A 24,644-nucleotide genomic window follows, 5' to 3' on the forward strand; every position below is an offset into this window, starting at 1 on the left:
TTTCTTTTTTGAATTCAGAAACTGGAAGAGTTGAAGAAAACATGCAAAATGCTGCGGATACACGTAAGTGAAATATTTAATGTCCATCATTCATAAAAGTTACATTGTTTACATAGGGTTCATTAGTATATAATAAAAATGTCATCTTAATGAAAGATTTTCTGGCAAGTTTTTATATGTTAATTTGTTTAACATACGCTTTGGCTATACAGCTAAATAGGAATATATTTTTAAAAAATCTTTCTGCAAATAGTTGCTTAACGCTTACAAAACCTCATTCCTAATAATCAGTTATTATCTCACTTGCTTGTCGGCTCATAAAAATCATCCGTGTTTTAGACTGGGAATCTCAGGAGCAACTATTTGTAATGTGCTTGCTCCTTGCATAGTGACCTTGTAAACAGCTCAGGGATCCACAAATTATATCCATGTATTCTAAAAGTCACCGAGAGTTTTACATACTGCTTATGTCTTCGTATACTGATGAAGAATTTGGGGGTTGTTTTTACTGCTGATGCTGATGGGAATTTATTTCTCAAAACATGTCAGTTTTATACAGCAGGTTAAAAAAATAAAAGGTAAACACTAAAGGAAATGCTTTTCGCTGCATAACAGTATTGCTACCTCATTCTTTTTGATTTTATATACGTAACACGTTGGAACTGTGCTGTACTGCTTCTTTTCAAGAGAAAAGTTTAAATTAGCTGGAACAATTAGCTAAGTGTTTACATAAAGTTAACTATGTTTGCATCAAATAAAATGTTTATTAATGAAAGCTATTATACAAGAAACATCAAAGAGAAATTCATCATACAGAAATGTACACTATATGTGACAGATGGAAAAGTGCATGCAGATTTGTCTCATTTAAAAATAAAAAATAAAAAAAAATAAAAAAAAAAAGGTTTCAGAAACAATAGTACTAAAGTTACTGGGTTTTGATTCCTATGATTTGGAATGAGTGAAAAGTTCTCTCTGAATTTACAAAAATCCATTTAACAGATATGACTAGTACACATTAGCAAGCAAGTGGAATGAATGCACTCAGATTTTATTTTACAAGTACTTGTGCTTGACAAATGTGATATTTTTAAAGAAAAGTTTTCTTCGAATATGGGCTGGGTAGATTGCTGCCAGGTTGCTCTGGTTTTATACATAGTTTCTCTAAATTTGTTTTTAATACCACACAATTTGTTGAAGCCTCCGGTTCTGTTAATTAGACACCATAAAATAACATATGTTTTGTTAACATTCAGGAAATGACATCAAGTCTTTTATTTTTATTTTTTGGCTCGATAGATTTTTAAATGTATGATTATCATAACCTAATATTGTCTTTGTCTTCACTGCAGTGGATTTCCGATCAAACTTTTCCCCTTCTTTTAATACTTTAGGGAATTTTCAAACGTCGGGATGTTTGGCTGTAATGCCCCATGATTTGTTCTCCCTGAAAGAAATCATAGTGACAATTTATTAAACTACAGAGCAACCTGGCTTCTCGGGGTCTGCAATTCTAGCTTGTGTTCAAATACACCTAGCATTAAATCTTGCTTCATTTCATCATATTATTTAGGTTATATTCGTCATGCAATTACTTTAGCTGCTAGCTCTCTGACTTCTTTAGAAGCCTACGGTGGGATTTCCATATCAAATCAGTGGGGCATTACCTGGCATGTTCAAAAAAGGGGGCTAAGAGGCTAACATCTAAATCGCACCAGCAGTAGCACAGACATTGAATAGGCAGAAACTGAAAACCTAAGAAGGAGCCGTATTTTAGAATATTTAAAAGGCCGTGTTTCCATGTTTAATACCAATTGTTCGCAGGTACCGTAAAAGCAAAGAGACACTCCGGAACACGTAGGCTTTAAATTGGAAAATAATAATAATAATGAAAACTGATGGGAAATAATACTCCTTAGATTCAAAATGGTTTATTCACACAAATTTAATAGGATATATCACAATTGTTTGGTCCATAAATATTTAGGGGAAATAGTTTCTATACAATGCATTTATCAATAAACAAAGAAACATGGACAATTTTGCTAGACCACTTACTGTACTATAAACACGAAGCTCAATATATAAGATTATTGGATTTATCAACTATATCTGAAAGAGTGCACAACTGCTTTCTATGACATGTTTGTCCCCTCTAACAGGATACACCATAAAAAGAGTTTCAGAAATAAGAGGTAAAACAGTACAAAACTAGTGAGGTGTCAAAAGGGCTTAAAACAGTTAATTTAACAAACAACACATATATCCTGATTTTTCACAAACTTACTCCCAAGGTATATCATAAGGCACATAGTAGAACTGAGTTTTAATTAGTCTACTTAATAAAGTAGATCTCTAGTACCATATATTGTTCTGTCAAAGAACAAAATTTATAAGTATCAATATTTTTACCTGTAAAAGTGTATTAATAAAGATCTCAGCCTTACCAAGGTTGTTTGGTCTGGTTAGTGGTAAATGCCCATAAGATAATAGAAATAGGAAAAGTCAAGATTTAATATCCGTAGAAGATGATAACCATACTTGCTAAATATATAATGGCAAACACACCTTTCTTCTATTACAGTGTTAACATCTCTTCCATCATCTTTTTTTTAAAAATAAGCTACTTTTCTGTGCTAATTTTCTAAAAACCCTGAGCAAAAATTACAATAATGCACTTTAATGTGGGCAGTGAACTGTCAATATGTAACCACACATTTATACAGCCAAAAAGGACACCTTTAAAATATATTAAATAGCCACTTTGACCACCAAAAAAAGAGATTTGATGGTGTCTAAAAAGTGGGGTATATGTGCAAAGTTATTCTTAACAATCCACTAAGAGCAAGACGTAGATCTTGACTGGTTTTTGTTCGGTTTTGTTTCTGAGACTCTCCACAATCTAATTGGTGTTCAACTACAATAAGAGGATACAAATGAACATTCACCACTGCCCAGACCATTCAGACTTTTAGCTTAAATAAAATTAAAAAAAAAGAAAGTTTGCTATTGTAAACTAAGAAATGTATTGAGATCAGCATCCACAAGGCTTCTGAGTTTATCTGCTTTAAAATTATCTCAATTCCCAATTTTGTGAGAATTTCTGCTAACATTTTCTCCTCTTATACAAAGGTTAAAAAAATAAAAACAAAAGGTAAAGCGTATGTTAAAGATAGCAAGGAACTAAAGATGTTGTGTGTTAAACAAAGAGTCCGATACAATCTCAGGAAACAGCTACAATAAATTCAAAATAGCAATGAATAAATGGTACTAAGATCATGTTCCTTAAACATCTTAACAAATTATATTTTGCTTATTTCCATTTCCCTGAAAAACTGTGATTTATCAAAAGCTTCTTTTAACAGCGCACGTGCTTGTGCAACGTTGGAAATCACTTTTGTGCTCACTAAATGACCCCCTGTTTGCTTTAGTAGTACGGCATGGAGGCCGAGTAGCAAACTGCCCTCATTTGTTTGGTTGGTTGTTTTATTTAATTCTGAATCTGTGCCGTTTGACTGCAGAGCAGAATGAAAATCCCTCCCTGCGCAATATGTCAGATCAGAGGGACTCCCACCTGGAGCTGTTGCTCTGCTCTAACATACCCTTACAGCAGCGAGCTCATTCTGGAGAGCATTTCCCACCCTTGCCCTCCGTAACTTGCAGAGATGAGCTCAGGGACCCACAGCCTCGGCTGTGCTCCATGGGCCCCACTCCAGGCCCCCACCAGGTGCAGCCCTTGGTGTGGGCTGGGTGTAGGGCTGCAGGGCAGCACTCATCCCCACGGGGCTCCCAACGTGCCCATGGGGGTGGGGTTGGCCTTGGCACTAACGCGTTACAAAGAAGCACTGGGACTGGCAGTCTGACTACGTCAACCATTTAATCCATGTTGTATTTATTCGTCTACATTTAAAAAATAAATCGTACAAAACTTTTAGATGCGTTATAAAAATAAAAGGAGATCTTGGGTTCTGGAAGTGAACATACAATCGTGAAAGCAGCATTCTTTTGTCTATAATTATACTGACTTTTATCTGGTTATCAGGGAGGGAAAAGAAACTTCTGGGCTTTGTAGCAGTAGTGGTAATCGTGTTTTTTTTCAAGATTGTGGAAATAAGTAACATACAATTTTAAGAGGCACTTATTAGAATGATTCAGAACTTCTCTTCGGTTGTCTGATGAATTAAAAAAATTTGAGTACAATTTATCAACAATAAAGGTTCGTTTATTATAGCAACATATTACTTCAAACTCATTTGCCAAGTGGCTGCAGATGCTACACATCAAGCTGTTTATTTTCCCAAATATTTTGTGGGTTTGTTTTTTGTTTAAAAAAAAAAAAAAAAAAGGCTTGAAAATAACCAAAATAATAATAATAATAATAATAATAATAATAAAGAGTAAGAATTAAAAAAAAACAAAAAAACAAAACCAAAAAAACGGCAATGTTAGAAAAGGTTCGTTAAGGTAGTTTGTGAGGGGCTCCCGGGTTCGTGGCTGTCCAAGTTAGAGGTCACTGATGTCACTACAGTGATAGTGGGATTGGTCAGGTCTGTTAAAGTGGTCGCAGTGCCGGGTGGAGTGAGAGCGCCGCTGTCTGCGGAGGGCGGTGCCGGAAGTGAGGTGCCGTCCGCTTTATCGACACCCCCATTCTCCTGCCGCAAAAGGTTCCTTCTGAATTTGGCTCTTGCGTTTTGAAACCAAACCTGCAAACCAATCCCAATTGATTTCTTTACCGATGCTTGTTTGTTTGTTTGTTTGTTTGTCTTTGTTCTTGCTTTTACGTCATCTTTTTGATGTTTGATTTGCGTGGCAACGCTGCCCACATCGCTCTACAGCCTGGCTTGCTACTGGTGGTACTGGCTCACAGGCAGGCCCTGCACAAAGGCCCAGGGCCCAGCGCCAAGCCTTGGGAAATCTGCTCACTCACTTGCCCAACAGAGGCAGCTTTTTGCATGGCCTCTGGTTTTCGCTTCAGCTGAGGAGTTTTAGGATCGACACTCAAGGATGAAGGCAAAGGGTGAATGAGCAGATTTTGGCCGAGGCTTAAAGTTTATCTTAATCATTTTAAAAGACTGACAAGGAAGGAGGGGAAATTACACTGTCCCTGTCATGCAGCTTGTTGGTGTCGGTTACCTAGTCTTTCTTTTCTACAGGGTTCACTGGAAGTGTTTCAGGTGATTTGTAACACAGACAAGCAATCACTGCTAATAGATTCTCTTTGTCCCTAGATGGCTGCCCTTCTCTGCACACAGCTTACAACACATACCTCACTTTAACTTCTCTGAGCTAGCACACACCATTATGCAGATTTTGTTAATGTCATTTGCTGGGCTCTTTCACAGGGAAATAACTTTGCTATGGAGGCCCTTGGTAATAACAGGGAACAGCTGGTCCTGGAAAATTGTACTGGTCAAAGTTTGCCTTCTGTAAATTGAGGATCTGCTCGCTGAGGGGCCACGTTAACTGCCTCACAGGAGCCCAAGGGCTTCACCCAGTACGTGTAAAATGAGTAGATTTGCTACCTCTGTCCTTAATAAGGTCAGCACAAAGAGACTACAGATCCCTGGATATCTCCCAGGTTGTAGACTCCGGAGACAATTTCCTCATCTTGAAGATGCAACTACTTATAAATCACATTTCAGTATTTGGCTGCCTTCAGGTATACATTTGGCACTCCTGTCATGTAATACCATACCCCCCTGAACACCCACTAGGGACACAGCTGGCAAAAGTATTTATATATCGCTCTCGTTACACATATGGGAAACGCTATTGACTGGCAGCAGTAGGGGAAAATTCTGTCAAGCCTGTGACGGTGGCTTCTTACCTGCAGAACTCTCTTGGTCAGGCCTGTTTTCTGGGCAAGCTGCTTGAGGTCCTTGGCATCTGGGTTGTGGTTGATAGCAAAGTAGGACTTCATGGTACGAAGCTGGTGGTGTTTGAAGGAGGTGCGCATGCGCTTTGTCTTCTGGGATGGGGGATAAGGCTGCTGGTCTCTGTCCATGTGATCTGCCTCGTTCTCATTACAACCTGTTTGATAAACCAAGCAGTGAGTTAGTGGCTGCGCCTCATGTATGATAAAGGAATCTAGGCAACAATCATGGCTAGCGTACTATTTGGGGGGAAGGAAGCAAGCTAGAGAGCAAGAGAGGGAAGAAGAGCTAACATGGGGCAAGACTAAGTATAGATGTGATAATTAGATGAGACAAAAAAGAACCAGAAGATGACCTTTTCTTATACTTAAAACATGCTATGTACCCTAGGCCTTTACCTACTAAGGACAGGCATAGAAAGTTATCTCTACTTTGGCATTTATTTTCAAACAACTCTTTTCCCTGTGGTGATGGTTTTGCTTTGGGCATCCAAAGAGTCATTTGAAATCTCATTCAGATTTTGAAATCTCACTCATTGAAACACTCTTAGCTTGAGAGAAGAATAAAGGTCAAGCCAGCATTCTGAATGTTCCTAAGCCTTCCTCCAAATCACAAGAACCTTTAAAAAAGATGTACAGCAGGAAAGTTTGTTATGACAGTTGATCAGGAAAGCAGAAAATCTGGACTTCTTTGCTAATAAAATAAATGCTTTTGGACTCTGCCGGAGATTTTAAGTGAACTGCTTGGAAACTTTTCCTCTGTAAAGCATCTCTAGAAAGTAGTTGGTCAAGGCTTGATTCAAGCCATTCTTCTCTTAGCTGGTACTGATTAATGAGATTTCTGCAAGCAACAAATAGTGGCTCAACTTTCCCTGATTTCTCTGATTTCAGATTTCCAAAGCATCTGTGAAAGATTCTGTTCCAGATTACGCTTGTATGAGTGTGACTTGCACCCTAGTGTGGCAGCAGTTCATGGACTTGTAACATCACCACTTATCGCTGGGGAATGAGATGACAATATTGGAAAAAAAAATAGAAGAAGTAGAAAAATGCCTGTATTTTTCTCTTTGGCTTAAAAACAAGTGGATTACTTTCAGGATACCATTTTGTAACGATAGCTCACTTAAACAGAAGAAAATTGAACACATGATCATAGCAAGGAGTACTAATGACTGAACAGCTAATTGAAAAGATTTCAGAATGTGCAAACTAGACCAAGTTTCATTAGTTGATCATTTGAATTTTTGAGCAGTTCTTGGATCCCAGATAGCGGATTATTTACTAGGCCAAGCTGATCCAGATTTCTCAATAAAGAGAGGAGAGAAAGAGAGAGAAAGCAGACAATAGAGAGAGACTGATGTTGACAGAGCTAAAAACGGAGGCAAAACAACTTGAAACCAGGAGAAAATAGAAAGCTTCTTGAAGGTGTTTTCTCTTTTGAATTATAAGACAAGTCAACGTGAACAGACACTGTTAAGACAACACTTTGACAGAAATTCAGGTGAATATTTAATTATAGTTAGATTTGCTTCTAGTCTTGGTAAGAAGTATATCTGCACTTTCAAACAAAGCAAAGTGACACTTCAGAAAGCACCAGGAGTTGAAGTTTACCTTAAAAACAATTTCAGGCTAGATTGGTATTGTATTTACTCCTTGTTTTCACAAGCAGTCACGCTGCCTTCAGTCAAATTGTGTGGGCAGTAACTCATCAGCTGCCATAAAGCAGATCATCAGAATTCAGCCCTCCAGTTTTCCATCAGACAGTTGTAAGCTGCTTGTGTGTTTCCTTTTCTTGGATCATTCAGGTGTACAGCAGCAAAGCAAACTTCCTCACACTCCTCTGTCCTGCTTTTTTTGTTTTGATTTGTTTTTCCATCTGTGATCTACTTTTACTTTCAAGAGAAAGCAAGAATGGGGCTCGGAGCATTCTCAGACAAGCCCTGTTCATACAGTGATCAGATCCATCTCGGTTTTACACAGGTGAAACAGCACTGTGTAGCTTTGCCACATCATGCTACAGAACTTTATACCATCGCCTGGAGAACCAGGAGAAAGCAGAGAGTTAGGCGAGATATTGTTGCTTATTTCACTGCAATGGGATCAGGGAGTTGCTAATTTAATTTTGCTTTGGAAAGAGCTAGAACTCATTGCTTTCTACTGCCAAGAATTTTTCAAGTGAACTCTTCTTAGTTTTTCACACACACATATTTATTACGAAGAAAAGTAAGCAGCTCTTGGAGCAACAGCTGTGTAAAATATTTTCCTAGGTAAATCTTCTTCGCCATCTCATTTCTATATCCTGTGAGCTGTAAGTCAACACAGTTGCCTCGATATATATTAGTTCTATGATATAAGAGGTAATATAGAGAAAGCTTTGAATGTTTTAAGTACTTTTGAATAGTTTCTTCCATTTTTTCACATTAATTGCAGACAGTTCACAAGCGCGAATGGCTTTAGCTCACAACATTTTGAGTTATTTATTGTTGTGTTTCCACTTTACAGCTGAGAAGCAGAAATCAAACTGCTAAACAACATGCAAAATAGAAAAGCTGTTGTAGAGGCAGCAGCAGAAGCCCATTTCCCACCCTGGCCCCATGCTTGGCTCGTCCAAAACAAAACACATGCACAGGTCTGAGCCTGATACTGGGGTTGTTTTTAAATACGCTGATTTTTGTGCACGGCTCAGTGGGGCTGTTGGCCTAATCAGGGTCAGCTGCACCAGTTGGCTTCAGAAGTCTGATTTGTTTCTGTACTGGCCTGCCATACCAACAGAGCCAGCTTCATCAGGCCAGTTCTGCCTCGCTTTACCGGGAAAGTGCTCTGTTCCCAAGAAGCAGGGAGCTGTAGGAGCACACTCAGCATGAACCAAGTCTGCTGGCATGGAGCACATGATCCAGGACAGATACATGCTGGGGGCTGCAGGGCATGAGGCTGTGCGGGACTGTGTGGGCATGCAGCAGGCTGGTACCCCTGGGAGATGGGATGTGCAAGGACAGCTGCCGGAGCGCAGGGCAAGGGATGGGAAACGCATGTAGGAAGTGGCTGATAGTTGCTGAGTAACTTTTTTCTCTCTCCTCTTTTGAGAAATAGTTTCATCAACTGCAATTCATTTCATAACTGTCAGAGGCTTGTTTTCCTCCCCTTGGATCTGCAGCACAGCAGGTCAATGGACTGGACTCGTTTGCACCGGATGCATGCTTTGGCTGCAGGCTGTATTTTCTCGAGACCGTGTGTCAACACTGGACACTGCTAGATAATGCTTAAAGCAAAAAATACAGCCCAACAGATCAAATTCCTCAGTCGTCTACATGAAGTGTAAGGCATCCAATTAGAGTAGGCTTCTCTGTTTGATTGTTCTAAATTATGTGAGACCTTGATGAAATAGGCTATATTTTCATATTGGGCAGTGAGTTTTAATCTCTTTGCAGTCGGTGAATCTTCCATCCCCCATGGTTGTAATGAAGCAGACTTTCAGGACTCGCGCCCAAAAGCTATGATGGGGTTCACAAGTCATGTCTCTGCCAAGTACTTAAGGGGTGTATTCTCGTACCCACAACTTTTCTAATCCTAATTCTAATGGTAACTTGTCCTTAGAAATCTTCCCGTTTGGGGACCTGGGGAATTGGATGGCCAAGTGAGAGTTTGAGAGAGCAGGCAGATGGGGACCCCCCTGCCAGGGGCCAGCACTGAATGAACAGGGGCTGTGCCACAGGTTCACTTTTCTTTAGCAGCTTTCAGGACTGATTGAAAACCGCTCCACAGCCAGGGATTCCAATGTCATCTTCAATTAACAAGGAACAATTAGCGCAGTGATTACCCCAGCTCCAAGGTCTACGCATCAGAGGAGATGAAATAGCCTCGCGCATCCACCCGGTTCCCAGCCGCGGCCCGTCTCGCAGCAGCCCCAGAGGACGTGCCGGGGAGGACTGCAGGCTGCGCGGGGGGAGCCGAGGGCTGCTCACGGATCTCCGAGCAGCGGCCCGAACTGGGGCGGAGGGAGGGGGCTGAGGCGGGTGCGGAGCTCCCTCGGTCGCCTCGCCTGGGGCAGCCGCTGCCCGCTCCCAGCCCGCTGCCCCTCCCGGGGGCTGCCCTTCCGCCCCAAGCTTTTGGGGAGGCGGGGGCTTTCTGTTCGGATTTGGCCTCGCTACTTTCGGCTTCCGTCTAACGAAACTCTTAAAGCGCCTGATAGCGCGTAAAGCTCTCCTCCCTCCAGCCCCTAGCACGGGGTGCTCGGGCACGGCCTGGGTACTGAAGCTACCGGAGTTAAGGAGGAAATTCAATAGAGTACAACACTTGTTTCTTTCCTACCGTTAAGAGAGCAGAAACCGTTCCTGTTAATAACATTTGTTAAGGCTTAGTTACGGGGAACAACATTTATTCGTTGGCCTCTCGAGCAGTTTGATCGTTTGAGTGCCAGTAAATGGGGATTGTTTAACCTGGAGAGTTCAGTGCTATGAATCGGAGAGCTGCACTGACTGCCTGCACACCACACTCACCGCGTTCTGTACTTTTTTTGCTCTGAAATTATGTTTTTGCTGACCCTTTTGGACACTTATAATTTGAAATCTAAATGATGAAGAATTTTCGTTAATGAAATACAAATAATGGCAACTGCATCTCCGAGGTTTCTATAGAGAAAGAACGGTGTGGTGTTACTCTGCTTTTTCTGTTGTTTTTGTCTTTACCCTGGGAAGCGGCTAAGTTTGGGTGTTTGACATTAATGGGCACAGACAGCCTTTGAGGAGGGCTGCTGTTAGCTTTCCTGCAAACGCTCCAGCCCTCGGAGGGCTGTTGGTTTGATTTGCCAATGGTTACGCGAGCTGGGGCCCGCCTGAGCTCCCCTCGCACCACCCGGCCCAGGGGAAGCCCGAGAGTGCTCCGTGCCGAGGGGGGGGAGGCCGGGTGCGTTGCCCACCTGAGTTGTAGTTGACGATGTCCACTCCCAGGGCAGGGCTTTTTCGTTTCCTGGGCCTCCCCTTCTGCACGGTGCCCGTGCCGTTGAAGTAGGGCAGGGCCAGCCCTCCGCTCTTGGCTGCCAACTCGGTGTAGCTCAACTGAGGCGGGTATTCTCCTTGCAAAAGAGACTCGAAGTGGGCCCTGCAGTAAACCAGGTTGTCCTTCATGCCAAAGTGATCGCCCGTGGTCAGAGTCTTGTTGCAGGTGGTGCAGGTGAAGCAGCTCAAGTGATAAACCGACTCCCTGGCTCTCATGACCATTTCAGAGGCTGAGATCCCAAGGTGGCAGCGGGCACATCTCTGCACGGAGAACCTTCTGAGGGAAAAGAACGGTGGGCATCAACTAGAAGGGTCAAGGAAGATCTCGCCCCGGCGCTGTCCGCCTCGCTCCTGCCGCGGGAGGTCGGCAAGGAGCCCGGGGCCGCGCACGTCCCTCCCCGCCCCGGGACGGCTCCCGCAGTCCCCGCAGGCACCCGGCACCGCGGCCGTCGGGCAAACGCCTTGCGTTTTCCGCCCGGTTGACCTATTCGCTTAGGTCGTGCGGCGAGCAAAACTCCCCGCCGCCAGCGCGCGGAGAGAAACGCAGGCGGGGAAAAAACGAGGCGCCCCCCTCCTTTCGGTCATTTAGAGACCAGAAAGGCCGCGGAGGAGAGGAGGCGGGGATCCGAGCCCTGGGGAAGCCGAAACGTTCTTGCAAACGGCGCCCGCTCGGCCCCAGCCGCCGTCGCCTCGGGGCTGGGCGAGGGGCACGGCCCCGCACGGTGCGGGCCTCGCCGCTGCCCGCCGCCTTTCGGCCGCTCCGCGCCGGACAAACGGAGCGCAGCGGTCGTTGGAAAACTTTCCGCCGGGCTGCAGGCTGCGTTCCTGCGCTTACTCGGAGCGGAGGGAGCCCGAGGCTCGGCTCTTTCGCCCTTTCCCGTGCCGCCACGTGCTCGGCTCCCCCGGCCGGCCGCCCGCTGGGTAATCGTGCGAGACTTTTCCGAGGGGACGCGTGAGGGGGTAGATGGCCGCAAAAAGCTACTTCGCGAGCTTCCCGTGCGGATGAAAAGAGCGGCTCTGTTCGTAATGCCCGGGGAAGGGACGTGATTTTGTACCCGTGAGAACTGATTGCTGTACCTGTAGTAATCCTCCTTGCAGTAAATACTGCCGTCCTTGGCAAAGCAGGTGAGTTCTGACTCCAAAGCCAGTTTACATTCACAGCACTTAAGACACCTGAGGTGCCATTGTTTGTCAACAGCCAGCAGGTAATATCTGTCTGAGATCTTCCCTCCACACCCAGCGCACAAAGCAGGCTTCTCGGGGCTCATGGGGGGCATGTTCTGCAAAACAACAGCGCAGGGATCAGGCACGGAGCGGGGCGGCCGTGGGGCTGCACAAAGGGACCCTCCCGGGCCGGGGCCGCCAAGTTCAGCTCACCGGGGTTCAGCTTTCACGTTTGTCTCATCACTCTGCTCCTAATCAGCTCGTGTCTTTGCAATACGTGAAAGCTGCTGATTAGGCCGCAGCGAGGGGAGGAAAGCCGATTCTTAGGCTTTCTTAAGTTTAAGTCCATAGTTTCCCCATCACTTTCACATTTTGATATTAGAATGCACCCGAAGAACGGCGTTTTCAAGTAGAGAAACACCATTTTGCCACACTATAAGTTTATGGCGGCGGGTGCACACTGACATCAGTTTTCTGGTAAATTTTCTCCATGCTTAGAACAGCCTAACCCCGCGCTAAGCAAAACCAGGCACTTTAAAGCAGAAATCAAAGAAAGGTGACAGGTGGCGATGCGAGGGGTAGTGGTGGCGGACGCTCAGCGCCCTGCCGGGCAGGGACACGGCCCGGGGTCACCCCCACCGCGAGTCTCTCGGCCCGAAGCAGTGTGGGTTCCCGGGCAGCTCCGGGAGCGCCGCTCGGGACAAAGGCGTGTGGAGGAACCGCGGCAACAAAAGCTCGGCCGGGAGGCTCCGAGCGGCGCCTGCTGAGAAACGGACGGGAAAAAAACAGCCCCGAACTTCTTGTTCTAAAGTCGCAACTGTTTTAAAGTTGCAACACCGCGTTCATTTTATTTTATTTTTATTTTTTAATCTGAAGAGGTTTTCCTCTCCCCCTTGTACAGCAATTCAAAAAAGCGAGTGGAATTTACATTGCAAATTCTCCCAGAACAAAGCGGGAGCTATTTAAGAGAAAGGGGAAGACCCCGCGGCTGTAGCGGTAAGGCGGGCTGCAGGCCGCTGCTCTGCGCGCTATTCCTCGTGCGCGGCGAGCGGAAGCCCCACGAAGTTGGGAAGAAAAGGATCCCGTTCTCCACCGGCCGTGACATTAATGAAAACCTCGAACCCGGCACTAGAAAGGGGAGATGCCGCTAAGCGGAATAACCGACCGGCGCTGCTGTCGGAAAGAGCGGTGCCTCCGTACGGGTCCCGCACTCGAGACCAAAAATGGATCCGAACAGCGAGCGGCCGCGGGTCGCGGGTCCGTCCGAAGGTGCCGGGGGCACGGAGTGCGTGCAGCCCCGCAGCCCGCCTGCAGCCCCTCTCCCACGGGCACGGCGGCCGGACCGGGCTGCTGCTGCAGCGGCTTTACAGACGTCCTCGCTGCGATTTTAGACATTGCCCCCTTACTCCAGAGAGCACACGCGGCAGCAGTCGTGAGACAAATGTCTAACGGAGCCCGGCAGAAGCAGCGCCCTGCGCTACAGCAACAGCGGCGGGGCTGTACAAGAGGGACAGGGGAAGGGCAGGACGGGGACAGGCGGCTTCTCCCTTCCCCGAGGTCGGACTGCCCCGTGCGGGCCCACGCTCGCAGGGATCCCCCTCCAGAAGGGCCGGCTGCTTTCTTACCGTTTCTCGGCCGTTCATCTGTCCCCCTTTGGCCAGGCGGGACTCGGTCTTGGATCTCCTCTCCATCTCCTCCATGATTCCTTGGATGTGGCCTCCGGAGATCCCGTGGAAAAGCATGGCTGGGGGACGGAAAGGACAAGTATTTTCTTCTGCTCTGCACCCCACTATTTCCATATACAGACCCCAGAGTCTTTAGATCATCCAAAATGTTTACACCGAGGAGCACGGCACAGGGAAGGAGGTTGCAATAGGAGCTTCTCTTTGCTCAAGCACCGAGGGCTTCCTGAAGGTGTGCGGAAAACAAACAAGGGGAAGAAAACGTAATAATAATTAGTTTGAAAAATCAAAGAAGAAAAGCGAGCTAAAGGATCTGTTACTGTTCTGGAAAGCCGGGGCTCCCGACCGGAGAGACTCGGACCTGGGGCGGCAGAACCGGTCGGGAGAGGATATAGTTTTGAATACAAAGAAAGCAAAAAGAAGTGCTATTTTCAAGCAGTCCCTGGTTGCTTTAAAGTTCCCAGTGCCTGTAGGTTGGATTTGGGACTGCTGCCTTCCGGAGCTCTGTCCAATTTGTTAAGAGACTAAAGCCAGCCCATTTTTGATAATTTAGTAGGAGGAGTTCTCTCCCTTGAGCCGCCACTGATTTTTATTCAGACAACAAAGACCTGTCATACTCCTCTCAACCCCTAGTGATGGGCAAGCAGAGACAAACATCGCAGCCGGGCCTGTGGGTGGGGTGGGCTTTATTACCTCCCCCAAACGCCGAGTCCCGCGAGGCGGCGGCGGGGCCGGGCTCCCCGGGGCCGCTCCGTACAGCGGGGACTCCGAGCGACCGGGATCGGGGCTCCGGGGGCGGCGGGAACCGGGGGGTTCAGCTCGGGTCCCGAACAGGTTCTCGGGCACCGCCCGCCCCGCCGTCGCCAGCAGCGCGGGCCCCGCTAGACCCCCGCCCTCAGCCGAAACGGGACCTCGCCTGCCCCCGTCCCTCGCCTGCCCCCGTTCCTCGCCGCTCCGGCTGCCAGCGGTCATTGCGCGCAGGGGTCCGGGCGGCGCATTCCTTCCTGGCTAATCTCTCTCCTGCTCCCCCTCCCCTCCTCTCCCCTTTTTCCTACTTACTTTTCACACTACTCTTCCTTGCCTTTCCCTGGAACAGCTGCCGGCTGTTTCCTGACACCTCGATCCCTACCGAAGGATCTTCCTGGCGGCAGCTCTGCGCTCCTCGCTCCCCGGGGGACGCTCCACACCGAGCCCCAGCGCGGCCGCTGGAAGGAGTGCCCCAGCCCCCACTTCCTCTGCAAAGCATCCCGGAGCCATCCTCGGGGGCTCCTCTAGTCACCTCTTCCATGTAACCCAAGATCCAGGCTGCCGGTTTCCTCCCTTCTCTTTCCCCTTAAGTAGCTAAAATTAATGTTATTTGCAGATTGAATGTTGCTACATTCCTCCGAGTGCCAGAATACAGCTCATAAAACACAATTTCACACAAAGATGAAGTCAATCAAGTGAAATAAGCCGGGATTTTTTTTCTCTGTTGGCACACTAGACCCCGGACAGCAGGGCTGCTATTTACTGTAAGTAATGTAATTAGCCCTTTTGGATGGAAATCAATGCGTTGTATGTGCTTGTGTGTTTTAATAAGAGTAATAGCTATAAAATCGACGAAGCTCAAAGGGGTGAGGGAATCTCCCTTAAAACGGACAGAAACCCCCACCAACAGTGGAGTCCTGCGGAGCAGTCCCGGTTCAAGATGAAAAGGGGAACAGGAAAAAAAATTGGAAAAAAGAAAAGAAAAAGAAAAAGGAAAAAAAAAAAAAAAAAAAAAAAAAGGAAAAGAAAGAAAGAAGAAAAAAAAAACTGTGGAGGGGGAAGGAGGAGGGAGAGATGGGCTTTCCTTGGAGAAAACAAGTCAATTAGCACAATGAGACATCAGGAAAAAATAAAGGAGGTGATTCGATCCGGGGGCCGGGAGCCGTTCCGGGCCCCCTCCCTCGAGGTGCCCCTCTGCCCTGCGGCCGAGCCGAGTCGGGCCGGGCCGACTTGTGCAGCCACTTCGTGGAGCGAGGCGGCCCGGGAAGAAGGAGGGAGCGGGGAGCGCAGGCGGCCGGCGCCGGCGAGAGGGCTGGGAGCCCTCGGCAGGAGCTCTCGCCCCGCGCACGGCCGTCCGGCTGCGCGTAGCCCTGCGCCTGCCCGGCGGGCGCCTGCGGTGAGCGCAACATGTCTTCTAGAGACGAGTTTAGTTTTAGTCATTGCGGTGAAATCTTTCCACTGTGGTGGCGCGTTCAGGGTTTGGGTCGGTTTACTGCTAGTGGGGTTTTTTGTTTGTTTATTTGTTTGTTTGTTTGTTTGTTTGTTTTTCTCCCAACGAAATGGTCCTTTATTCCTGTTCAGCTATTTTGTATTTCCGCCCGCCCCGGAGCAGAGAGCAGTTTCGCGTTGGCGCCGCGTTTACCCCCGCGCCGTACAGCACAAGCGGTGCTCGCGGGTGCCGGACAGGGGCACCCCGAGCCTCGTCCTCCCTGCGCGGTCCCTCCGTGTCCCTGCCGGGCCGGGCGCTCGGGGCAGCGATGTGCCGCAGGTGCGGGGCCGAGAGCCGCTCTCAGCGCCGAGCCTGTCGGTGCCGCATTGCCACCTCCAACCAGGGCTCGGCGGCTCCGTTAGGAATAATTGGGCAGGATCATAAGCAAAGTCAGAAACGACGGAACCTCCTCCTGGCGGGCGCGCTTAATTAATGATAGGGCCCTTCCCTTCTGCTCCATCAGGTAGCGTTAGGGATCCGCTGCCCCGCTAACGGAGGCCGGAGGTTTCTAAAGCGCTTACTGATGAACGTGCTGCTTACCTAAATGGACAGAAAAAGTTTGTTGCCTGCATCAGACGCGACTTCTCCATTTCCGAAGGCCCGCGGCAGCTCCCGGTACACCGGACTCACTGTCCTGGCACCGCTCCGCTGCGGGCGGGTGGTGAGGGCGCCCCGGGCAGGGCTCTGTGGGGGCCGCTGCCTTTCGAGTGGGGGAGGAGAGCCCGCAACGGGGCATCTAAAGCCCAAATCGAGCTCTTCATCCCCTATGAAACCATTCGCATTAGCACTTGGCCTCCGAAAGCAGTCTCTCGTTGCGGGGTGCCGCAGCACTTTGGGAAGACATCAGATGGGCAATGTTCGAGGCTTTTCAGACAGCGCCGTATTTTTCCTTTCCTTAAGTATGTGCTCGGCCTTAGCAAAACTCCCAGACAGTGGGGTGTGGGGGGGTTCAGCCGTGGGACCCTGCAGCCCGGACAGCTCGCAGCGGCTCGGCCCGCCCTCCCGGCCTGGCTTTGCCATCAGTCACCCCCCCACACACACCTCCCCCTCCCGCAGTCCCCCTGCGCTCCGGGCGGGCTGCGGCACGCGATGCCGGCTACGCTCCGCTATAGAGCTCTCATTCTTCTCGGCCACGGGCTCCAGGCTAAAGCCTATTACAGCGTGAACGATCCTGCGCTCAGTTCGGGGGATTTAGGACAACGTCTACATGCAAATTAATAATTGACCAGCAATAATTAGAAGAGGGAGGGCACTGCGGAAGGGAGGGGGGGCAGAAGGAGTTTGATTCAGCCGCCCCCCTCCCCTGCTGCGGGCAGCGCCAGGAGCACGGCCGCGGGGGGGCATCGGGCTCGGCCCCGCTCGGGCACCTGAGCCCCGTTGGCGCTGCCCGGCACATCGCGTCTGGAGCGCACAAACGGCGACGGCGAATGGCGGTTCTGCTGCCCGCGCCGGGCACTCGAAGCCGGGTCTGGCTTCACACCGTGTCTCTATTTTCTGCTCTGCCAGCTTGTTGCGGAGCACGGGGCTACTGCCGCTCGGTCTCATCGCTCCGTGGAGTCGGCGGCTAGGACGAGAGTCTGGGCACACAGACAGAGAATTTGAGCAAAGTCGAATCTCTCGGCGATGACACCAAATGTAGCCAAGCTTGCTTTCTGCATTTAAACTGACTGCTTTATAATTATATATCTAATAGTGTTTAAAATATATCTAGTATTGTTCTAAATTCCCCTCTGGTGCCCATAACACCTTTTACCGTCACCGCCTCTCTCCAGCCCCGCACCCCCGGGGCAGAGCCGCTCGGGGTCAGCGCCCCGACACCCCACTCCTCTGCCCGCTGCAGCTCGATGCACAGAGCATCGCGCCGAAAAAAAGCAAAGCTCAGAGCAGCCGGTAATGTGAAAACCCGCACTGAGCCGCCTATTCATTTTCCGAAGGAGGTGTTATTGAAATAACCGACCGCGATGCGCTTAGCGTGGCACTACCAGGGACACGTCCCCGCGGCCAGGCAGCAGCGAGCAGGTCGGCGGATCGCCGTGTGCGCATAGCGGCTCTGCTCACCGCGCCGGAGCGCAGCCGGCAGGTCCTCGGCGGTTTGCCGGTAGCCCCCATCGAATGCGCACTCCGGGCGTGATGTAGCCGTCTGAAAGCACCGTGTTTTGCTGCTTTGGGGAAGGATGCTGCTAAAGGCTACGTTCACGGACAGGTGAGGGGAGCCCTTCGTGGGAAGGAAAAAATATAAGATGAGAAAGAAAAAAGAATAAAGAACACAGGTCCGTATTTATTAAACAGAACGGCTCGGACTTCCCAGGCTGCTGTTTGTCCAGATTAAAACACCCGCACCGAATGCTGACTGCGAATGCACCTGGGGGAGCGACCATTCTGGGCTGCTGGCTTTGAAAAAACAACACGACGGCAAAGGAACACCCGCAAATGGCATCGTGAGGTCTGAATCGCCGCACCGCTTACAGGGGCTCACGCAAGACCTTACCTTGCGACCTTAGGAGCTTCTTCCCAAACTGTGCCCTCCTTTATGAGCGACGAGGGCTGGGGTCTGGGTGGGGAGAGGCGCGGTGCTCAGCCGGGAGATGGAGGTGGGTCCTTGTTCCTGGCGGAGGATCCCTATGTTAATTAAAATAAACAAGCTGCTGCGTGGAAGGATTGTTTCCCTCTCTCCCTCTCGCCTCTCTCCCCCTCTCTACATCGCCTCTGATACGGAATTGACGCGAATTTGTCACCTCTGACCCCCTCGGCACACACGTATACCTGCCTTTTCTTTGCTGCCGGCTTCTAAATATTTACTTCGAAACAAAACAAACAAATATTAATAAAAAGAACGAATGAAAACAAAACCGGCTCCCACCTCTCAGCTTTGGCCGCTTTTCTGGGTTTTCCTGCTTAGCTGTCTCAACTCCTCAGTAATCAGGTGAGGTGTTAATGGGAGCCGGTTGTAAATAAAACTAATAAAGCAAAGAGCATATTAGGAAATTAAAAAAAGGCGAGGGCTGAGAGGCTGCTAAAAATATTGCGGCGAGCGGAGCGGTTCCCCATCGTGTCTCTTGCTTCGTTCTGTGCTTATTCACAGCTGAGCGGCGAACCCCGTGTTGTTGCCATCTAGCCGCATTTTCCTTTTTCTTTTCTTTTTTTTCCCGAATCGTGCCGAACCAGCCGCGGATTGCAGCAACCCTTCCCACTTCTACTAAAAGCGACTCGCGAATGGAGTCGCTAAACAGCAAACTTCAGCCTGATCTGATGTGATATGATATACGTACTCGCGGAGCAAGCTCGCTTTGCCAAACCCGATGAAATTGTGAGTTGTCATGCAATACTACGCAGTCAAACCTGGGATAATTGAAAAAGTGAACCCAATTTAACCCATTAGAATAAAATCAGATGCCAAGTTGAATCGGAATCATTGCTTCTTAGGTGACAGGACTGATGACAATTGATCCACCGGCTCAAAACAACAGAAAAATAGAGGCTCGAGGCTCGCGTTTGACACCCGGAGCCGCTCTCCCCGCGGTCTGATGCCCGCCCGGCCTTCCCCGGGGCTTCCTCTGAGCTCCTGTGACAGTCTCAGCTCCTCTCCCCTGAGCCGTGTGACCGCCAGGTCGACGTGGCCAGCTTGGTGATCTATTCATATAAAAAGAAAGGGGGGAAAAAAAAGAGAAAGAGAAGAAGAAGGAAAGCCGACAAGGGATGCTAATGATCTGCTCATAGAAGGGAACCGGGCGCCGGGCGGAGGCAGCACTCCGCTCCCGGGGATCAGCGAGCGGGGCCCCGCCGGGAGCCGCGCCCGGAGCCCGCTCCGCCCCGCGGGCAGCAGAGGGGTCCGCGGAGCGTCAGCGCGCCCCGAGAAGCGCTCGGGGAGGTGTCGGGAGGTGGGGGACAGAGCTGCTGGCTGAAGGAGCGCGGAGAAAGCCCCGCAGGGCGGGCCCTGTGCGCAGGTGACCTAGGGTACGCTGCGCCAGCTGCGGGGCCGGGCCGGTTTGATCCCTCGGGTGGCGGTAAATCGCTCCTCAGCGGAAAGTTTAAGCCGGAGGGACCCTAGGGACAGAGCAGCCCGGGCTGGCGGCGGGGCGGCTGTGGCGTGGGAGCTCCGTGCCCAGCCCCGCTCCCTACATTGCCCGAGGCGTATAGCCCCTCTCCCTGCTGCAGGGGCACGGGCCGGGCTCCAGGAGAGTCACCTGCTGCCAGCGCTGTGCCCGCGGCTTCGGAGCCCCTCGCCGGAGGGTCCTCCAGGCGACGGGTAGCGCGCCGGGGGTGCCGAGGGCCGCGGTCTGTCCCCGCTGCCCACCGCGGACACGGCCGGGCTGCACCGGCCCCGCGTTAGAGCACAGCCCCAGTGCCCCGGGACTCCGGGCTCGCCCTGCCCGGCGTGCGGCCCCGCTGCTAACACGGCCGGGACAGACTTCGACTCTAAAATACTCTTCTTTCCCGTCTGACGGACGTCAATATACAAACGAAATCCATTTGGATGTGTTGTGTTACCAGAAGGCTGCGCTGACGTTCAAATGATCTAAATCTTAGCATCTGGAAGCCTGTACGAGCATCTTTTTGGAACAGGCTTCGAGACATTTCGTTCAACCGGAGCCGAGGATGGAGCAAAATGGGACACCGAGCAACTGACAATAGTTTCCAGCCCAAACGAAACCTCCCGCCTCGTCTGAATGTGCGCAGATGGAAAACGCCTCTCCGCGTAGCGTAGCGCGGCCCGTCGTGCCCCCCGTCCCGTTCCGCAGCCGCCCCGGGACGCCGCTGCCAGGTCGTGGCAGAGGGCCGGGGCCGCTCGGGGCGGGGCTCCCCTGCGGCTCTTTGGGAGCCGCCGCCCATCAGAACCGCGACGGGACGCGTCCCGGTGCCGCTCGGTCTGGGAGCTGATCTGGGGGAGACGCTGTGCCAGGCAGTAAGAGCAACAGCGCAGATAGCAGCGGCTGCAGTAGGGAATAGAGGGGCTGGCGTGCGCAAGGAACAAAGGCGGAGGAGCTCCCGCTGAGGGTACGTCCGACGCACAGCAGGGCTCGGCACCTACCGGATGCCTGTAGATTTCTTTAGCGTACTGTACACTTCGTATTATGCTTGCAAATAGAACACTTTTATCTTCCAAAGCCTTTTACAAACCCGGACACCGACCGGATAGATGTTCAATCAAATACGAAGAACGTAAATTATTCAGGAAGCCAGGCCAATCTGCCCAGCCGGCCCTCCTCCCACCTCTACCTCGGGGCAGGCGCTCAGTCTAGAAGCACGGCCCGGCCCGATCTGCTCCCCGGCATCCAGCAGGGATGCGGCATCCCCAGGGTGCTGCAGGCCGGGTCCAGCCCCCAGGACAGGTTGCCCCTGGCGGCAGCTGTCTGTGGAAGCACTGCCTTCATGTAGCACAGCACACAGTACAGTGTCGTTGTTCCCTGAGCCGTCCACAAAACAATCAAAACTCCAAATGTACCCAAATCAATAATTCTTACGTGTTGCACGGCATGCAACAATGACTATAAAGACACCTGAAGGATGTAAATTATTGCATACACCTGCTTTCCATGGCTTCTTCCCAAGTGAAATTCATGGTACGACCAGATACAATCCAACAACAGATAAACCTGTTTGTTACTTGTAGTGCAATAGAAAGGGAAGGGGTGATCAATAATGCTGTGCCAAAACACGCTCACACACGGTTCAGTTTGTGCTTTATTGCATTGAAAGTGCAGTCACCGTGTGCTGGCTGTGGGCACAGTGCATGGCAGTGCTGGTGGTGGCAGCCACCCGGAGCTACAAGGTGTGCTCATGTCCTGCAGCTGTTCTGGCTGAGTGCAAAGATGTTCACGGTCACACATAGAAATAAGAGTTGAAGCGCTTCTTTTTCGACTGGTCTTTTACGTTAACTTGCTCATATGGACACTGCAGAAGAAATAAAACAAGCCATTATTGCATTACTTAGTAATCAGTATGGAAAAGCCCGGCCCGGCTTATGGTTAACAGGAATTGTTAATGATATATAAATCATTTGATCTATTGTGCCCTCCAGACTAAAAGGAAAATAATGGCAACCCCAAGCAAATGGTCCTAATTAGCGTCCAAGAAACCACTTCCTAAATGCATCCTTCCAACTCATTCTAGTTTGACTGTCCAGAACAATCTTTTGTTCTTAAATTTCTTTATTCTGGATGTAACTGCAGAAATGCTGTGCATACCGGAGCTCCCAGAATAGCTCAGCTGAGAGCACAGCACGGCACCAGGAGCAGAGGGGGGACAGCACGATCCCGGGCTCTCAGTACATCTGTAACCATGTCCTGATCAATTGAAACTCTTTGTCCCCAAAGCCCTGCGTCCCGACAGCTTCCTTACAGGAAGAGAGAGATCTCACTGAAGAAACAAGTCTTTGCCACTCGGGCAGCAACTTTAAAAAGGAAAAGCTAAAGTACAGCCAGTCAGCTGCGCACATTTGAACTGTGTATCACATGTGCTCATCCTCTTTCTCCACTGCTTTCAGAGGGATCTTTAGGTTAAATGCACCACGGCCAGCCCCCTATATACTGCACCCCGAGTGTTACCCACGTGAACGTTCAGGCACAGCTGTAATGAGAGCCCAGATGTGGGATGACTGTGGCCTTGGCCTTGCCTGCACTGGAAGAGACAGAACCGGTGCTCCTTGGGTGTACGGAGCACAAACTGGCAGTTCTCAACAGACAGAGTGCCAGACCCTATTGCTTAATGACATTCACCCACTGCTCTACCAAATCCTGCACCTTACGTCACTTCTCAGTCTTGCTATAAAACATAACTTCTAAAGTTTTAAGCGCTGTCCTGGAAAACTGAGCTATCTTTGAGACAAATCCCATCTCGTGACCCCAAAATGGGAATGTTTGTTGGACACGGGTTTTGTGATACACTGCTTCTTTTCCTTGGCTGATGGACTTGTGAAAGGGTGCAGAACTTCCATAAACCAATAGTCAGTCAAGTAACTCCTGTGCAGGGCACTTCATGCTATTTCTAAGAGATGGCGTCAGTGGGAAATGCTCCAATATTTTAAGAAAATCTGCCAATAACCTCCCCTAGACTTAACATGTCCAAGACCACGGCAGGGCAGGACACACCAGATGTGCTGCTGACTCCTGCTGCCCCAGCAGCAACAACGTACAAGTCACAGGGATTGGCGCCCAGGCGGGCTGAGGGCACAGCTTTGTACTCACGTGTCTGCACGCAGAGCCACAGCATTTACCTCTCCGCAAGTGGGCGGCCTCAGTGAGCACCTGGTAGCCCGTGGCTGGGTCCACGTAGGTCTGCCGGCCTGCCTGGGGACAGACACGCAGCTCAGCCCGGAGGGCGTCCAGATCCCCGAGGCCCCACACTGCACGCGGGTTGGATGCAGGGAGCGAAGAGCACTTGGGCTGCTTTCCCTTTCTGCGCTATTTCCTCTTCCCTTTCCAAATTCCAGCCTCTCGCGTTTTACTTGTAACCCATCTCACGCAGTTATCGGACAGCGTCTGACATCTTTCACCGCTTAACATCTCCTCGATCCGCAGCCACGCCCGCTCCGAGCCCCGCGCTGCACGCGGAGCTCGTTGTGCCGGCTGCTGCCGCCCGCCGCCTCCCAGACGGGAGGCCCCGGAGCAGCGCGGAGCGAGCGCGGAGCCCCCGCGGCGTCTGCGCGCCGCTGCCGGGAGGGCGGCTCTTTCCCGGGGGCAGCGCTCCGCTCGGGTCCGGTGTTCCGCGCGGCCTCCCTCAGCCCCAGCGCCGCCCGCCCGGAGCCCCCGGGCGGACGTTCCCGGCGCGGCCCCGCTCTCACCGCAACCGCCTCCCGGTGCAGCTCCACGATGCGCCTCTCCAGCGGCGTCAGCTGCGGGGCCGGGGGCCGCCCCGGGGGCGGTGGTCGGGCGGCGGCGATCGCGGCGCTGCGAGCGGCTCCCGTGGCGGCTCCCGGGCCGGGCCGGGCCCTCTGGGGCGGCCGCCGTGCGCTTCCGGGCTCCGGGAGGGCGGGCGGGAGGAGAGCGGGGGCCGGGCCCGAGTCCCGGCCGTGCCCGGCGGGTGGCGGCTGCGAGGGGGGCGCAGAGGAGCTCGTCGGGCACAGCACGGGCAGGGCTGGCAGCAGCGCGTCCTTGTGGCCTTGTGTTTGGGTAACATTTACAGACGGACGGTCGCATCGTTCCCGTTCCGTGTTTCAGCACGGTCTCGGGTTGCACGTGGTGCGTGAGCTCAGTGACGCGCTCTCGCCTTTCACACCCCTCTTGGTGCTCTCAGTCCAGTCACCACCAAGCGCTTGCAGCTTCCCGTGTTCCCGTTCTGGGTTGCTTAGCTCTGGCCCCGCGGCCCTGTTTCCACCAAGCTCCTTCCCTCTGGCCGCTGTCTCCGAGGAGCAGAGCGCTAAGTGGCAGCGCTGGAGCCCGGTGCTGCTCTCTGCCTTGTGCCTTTTGCTCAGCCTTCTCCGGTCCTGTGTGCTTTGTCCCACCTCTCCAGCCTCGAGGTGCCCCAGCTTTGCTCTTGCCTCCTTACCCACTGCCTTTCCAGGCAGCGCTTGCCTCTTGGCACCCTTTTTTGGCCTTTCCAGACATGATAGTTCTGGGGGGGACCCCAACACAAACTCTTCACAAGGAAAACTGGAGATAAAGTAACTTATTCCCTTGAATCTGGGCAGTCCAACGGAAATACAGACATCACAGAGTTTGGCTGCACCCACCCAGCTGGCACAGCAGGATACATGGGTA

The 24,644-nt window shown here is 50.7% G+C and overlaps 2 protein-coding genes across 10 annotated transcripts; both read right to left on the reverse strand.

Moving 5' to 3' along the window:
• Nucleotides 1-57: 57 nt before the first annotated feature.
• On the reverse strand, nucleotides 58-21,036 carry LHX9 (LIM homeobox 9). Of its 9 annotated transcripts, none has more exons than XM_072343376.1 (7): nucleotides 20,978-21,036; nucleotides 18,437-19,578; nucleotides 13,656-13,938; nucleotides 11,944-12,146; nucleotides 10,788-11,143; nucleotides 5,828-6,030; nucleotides 4,347-4,703 (listed from the first exon to the last, which is right to left on the reverse strand). In XM_072343376.1, exons 3-7 carry the CDS (start codon nucleotides 13,827-13,829, stop codon nucleotides 4,446-4,448), a joined length of 1,194 nt encoding a protein of 397 aa, XP_072199477.1. In that variant the 5' UTR covers nucleotides 13,830-13,938; nucleotides 18,437-19,578; nucleotides 20,978-21,036; the 3' UTR covers nucleotides 4,347-4,445. The 9 variants fall into 9 exon arrangements, with proteins under 9 accessions (XP_072199480.1, XP_072199473.1, XP_072199482.1 ...); XM_072343377.1 differs by lacking the exon at nucleotides 20,978-21,036 and having other exon boundaries at nucleotides 18,437-18,567; nucleotides 19,218-20,683; XM_072343375.1 differs by lacking the exon at nucleotides 20,978-21,036 and having other exon boundaries at nucleotides 18,437-18,567; nucleotides 18,809-20,683.
• Nucleotides 21,037-21,618: 582 nt separating this feature from the next.
• C8H1orf53 (chromosome 8 C1orf53 homolog) lies at nucleotides 21,619-24,100 on the reverse strand (the record flags this gene model as incomplete). Its single annotated transcript, XM_072343357.1, has 3 exons — nucleotides 21,619-21,840; nucleotides 23,133-23,234; nucleotides 23,729-24,100. Coding segments are annotated over 3 exons (546 nt in total), but the record flags the coding sequence as incomplete, so codon positions are not given.
• Between the last annotated feature and the right edge of the window lie 544 nt (nucleotides 24,101-24,644).

This window comes from Excalfactoria chinensis, chromosome 8, assembly GCF_039878825.1.
Source record: "Excalfactoria chinensis isolate bCotChi1 chromosome 8, bCotChi1.hap2, whole genome shotgun sequence".
Taxonomy (NCBI): domain Eukaryota; kingdom Metazoa; phylum Chordata; class Aves; order Galliformes; family Phasianidae; genus Excalfactoria; species Excalfactoria chinensis.

Bases quoted from the DNA above. Each gene is read 5' to 3' on its own strand.
- LHX9 (XM_072343372.1), bottom strand. From the start codon at position 15,000: ATGGAAGAGGTGACTAGAGGAGCCCCCGAGGATGGCTCCGGGATGCTT. The intron at 13,775-14,771 runs GTAAGTAGGAAA...TCCGTCCCCCAG, and splicing joins AAGGAAGAGTAGTGTGAAAA to CCATGCTTTTCCACGGGATC. The intron at 11,144-11,943 runs GTACAGCAATCA...CTTTTCCCTCAG, and splicing joins TGCAAGGAGGATTACTACAG to AAGGTTCTCCGTGCAGAGAT.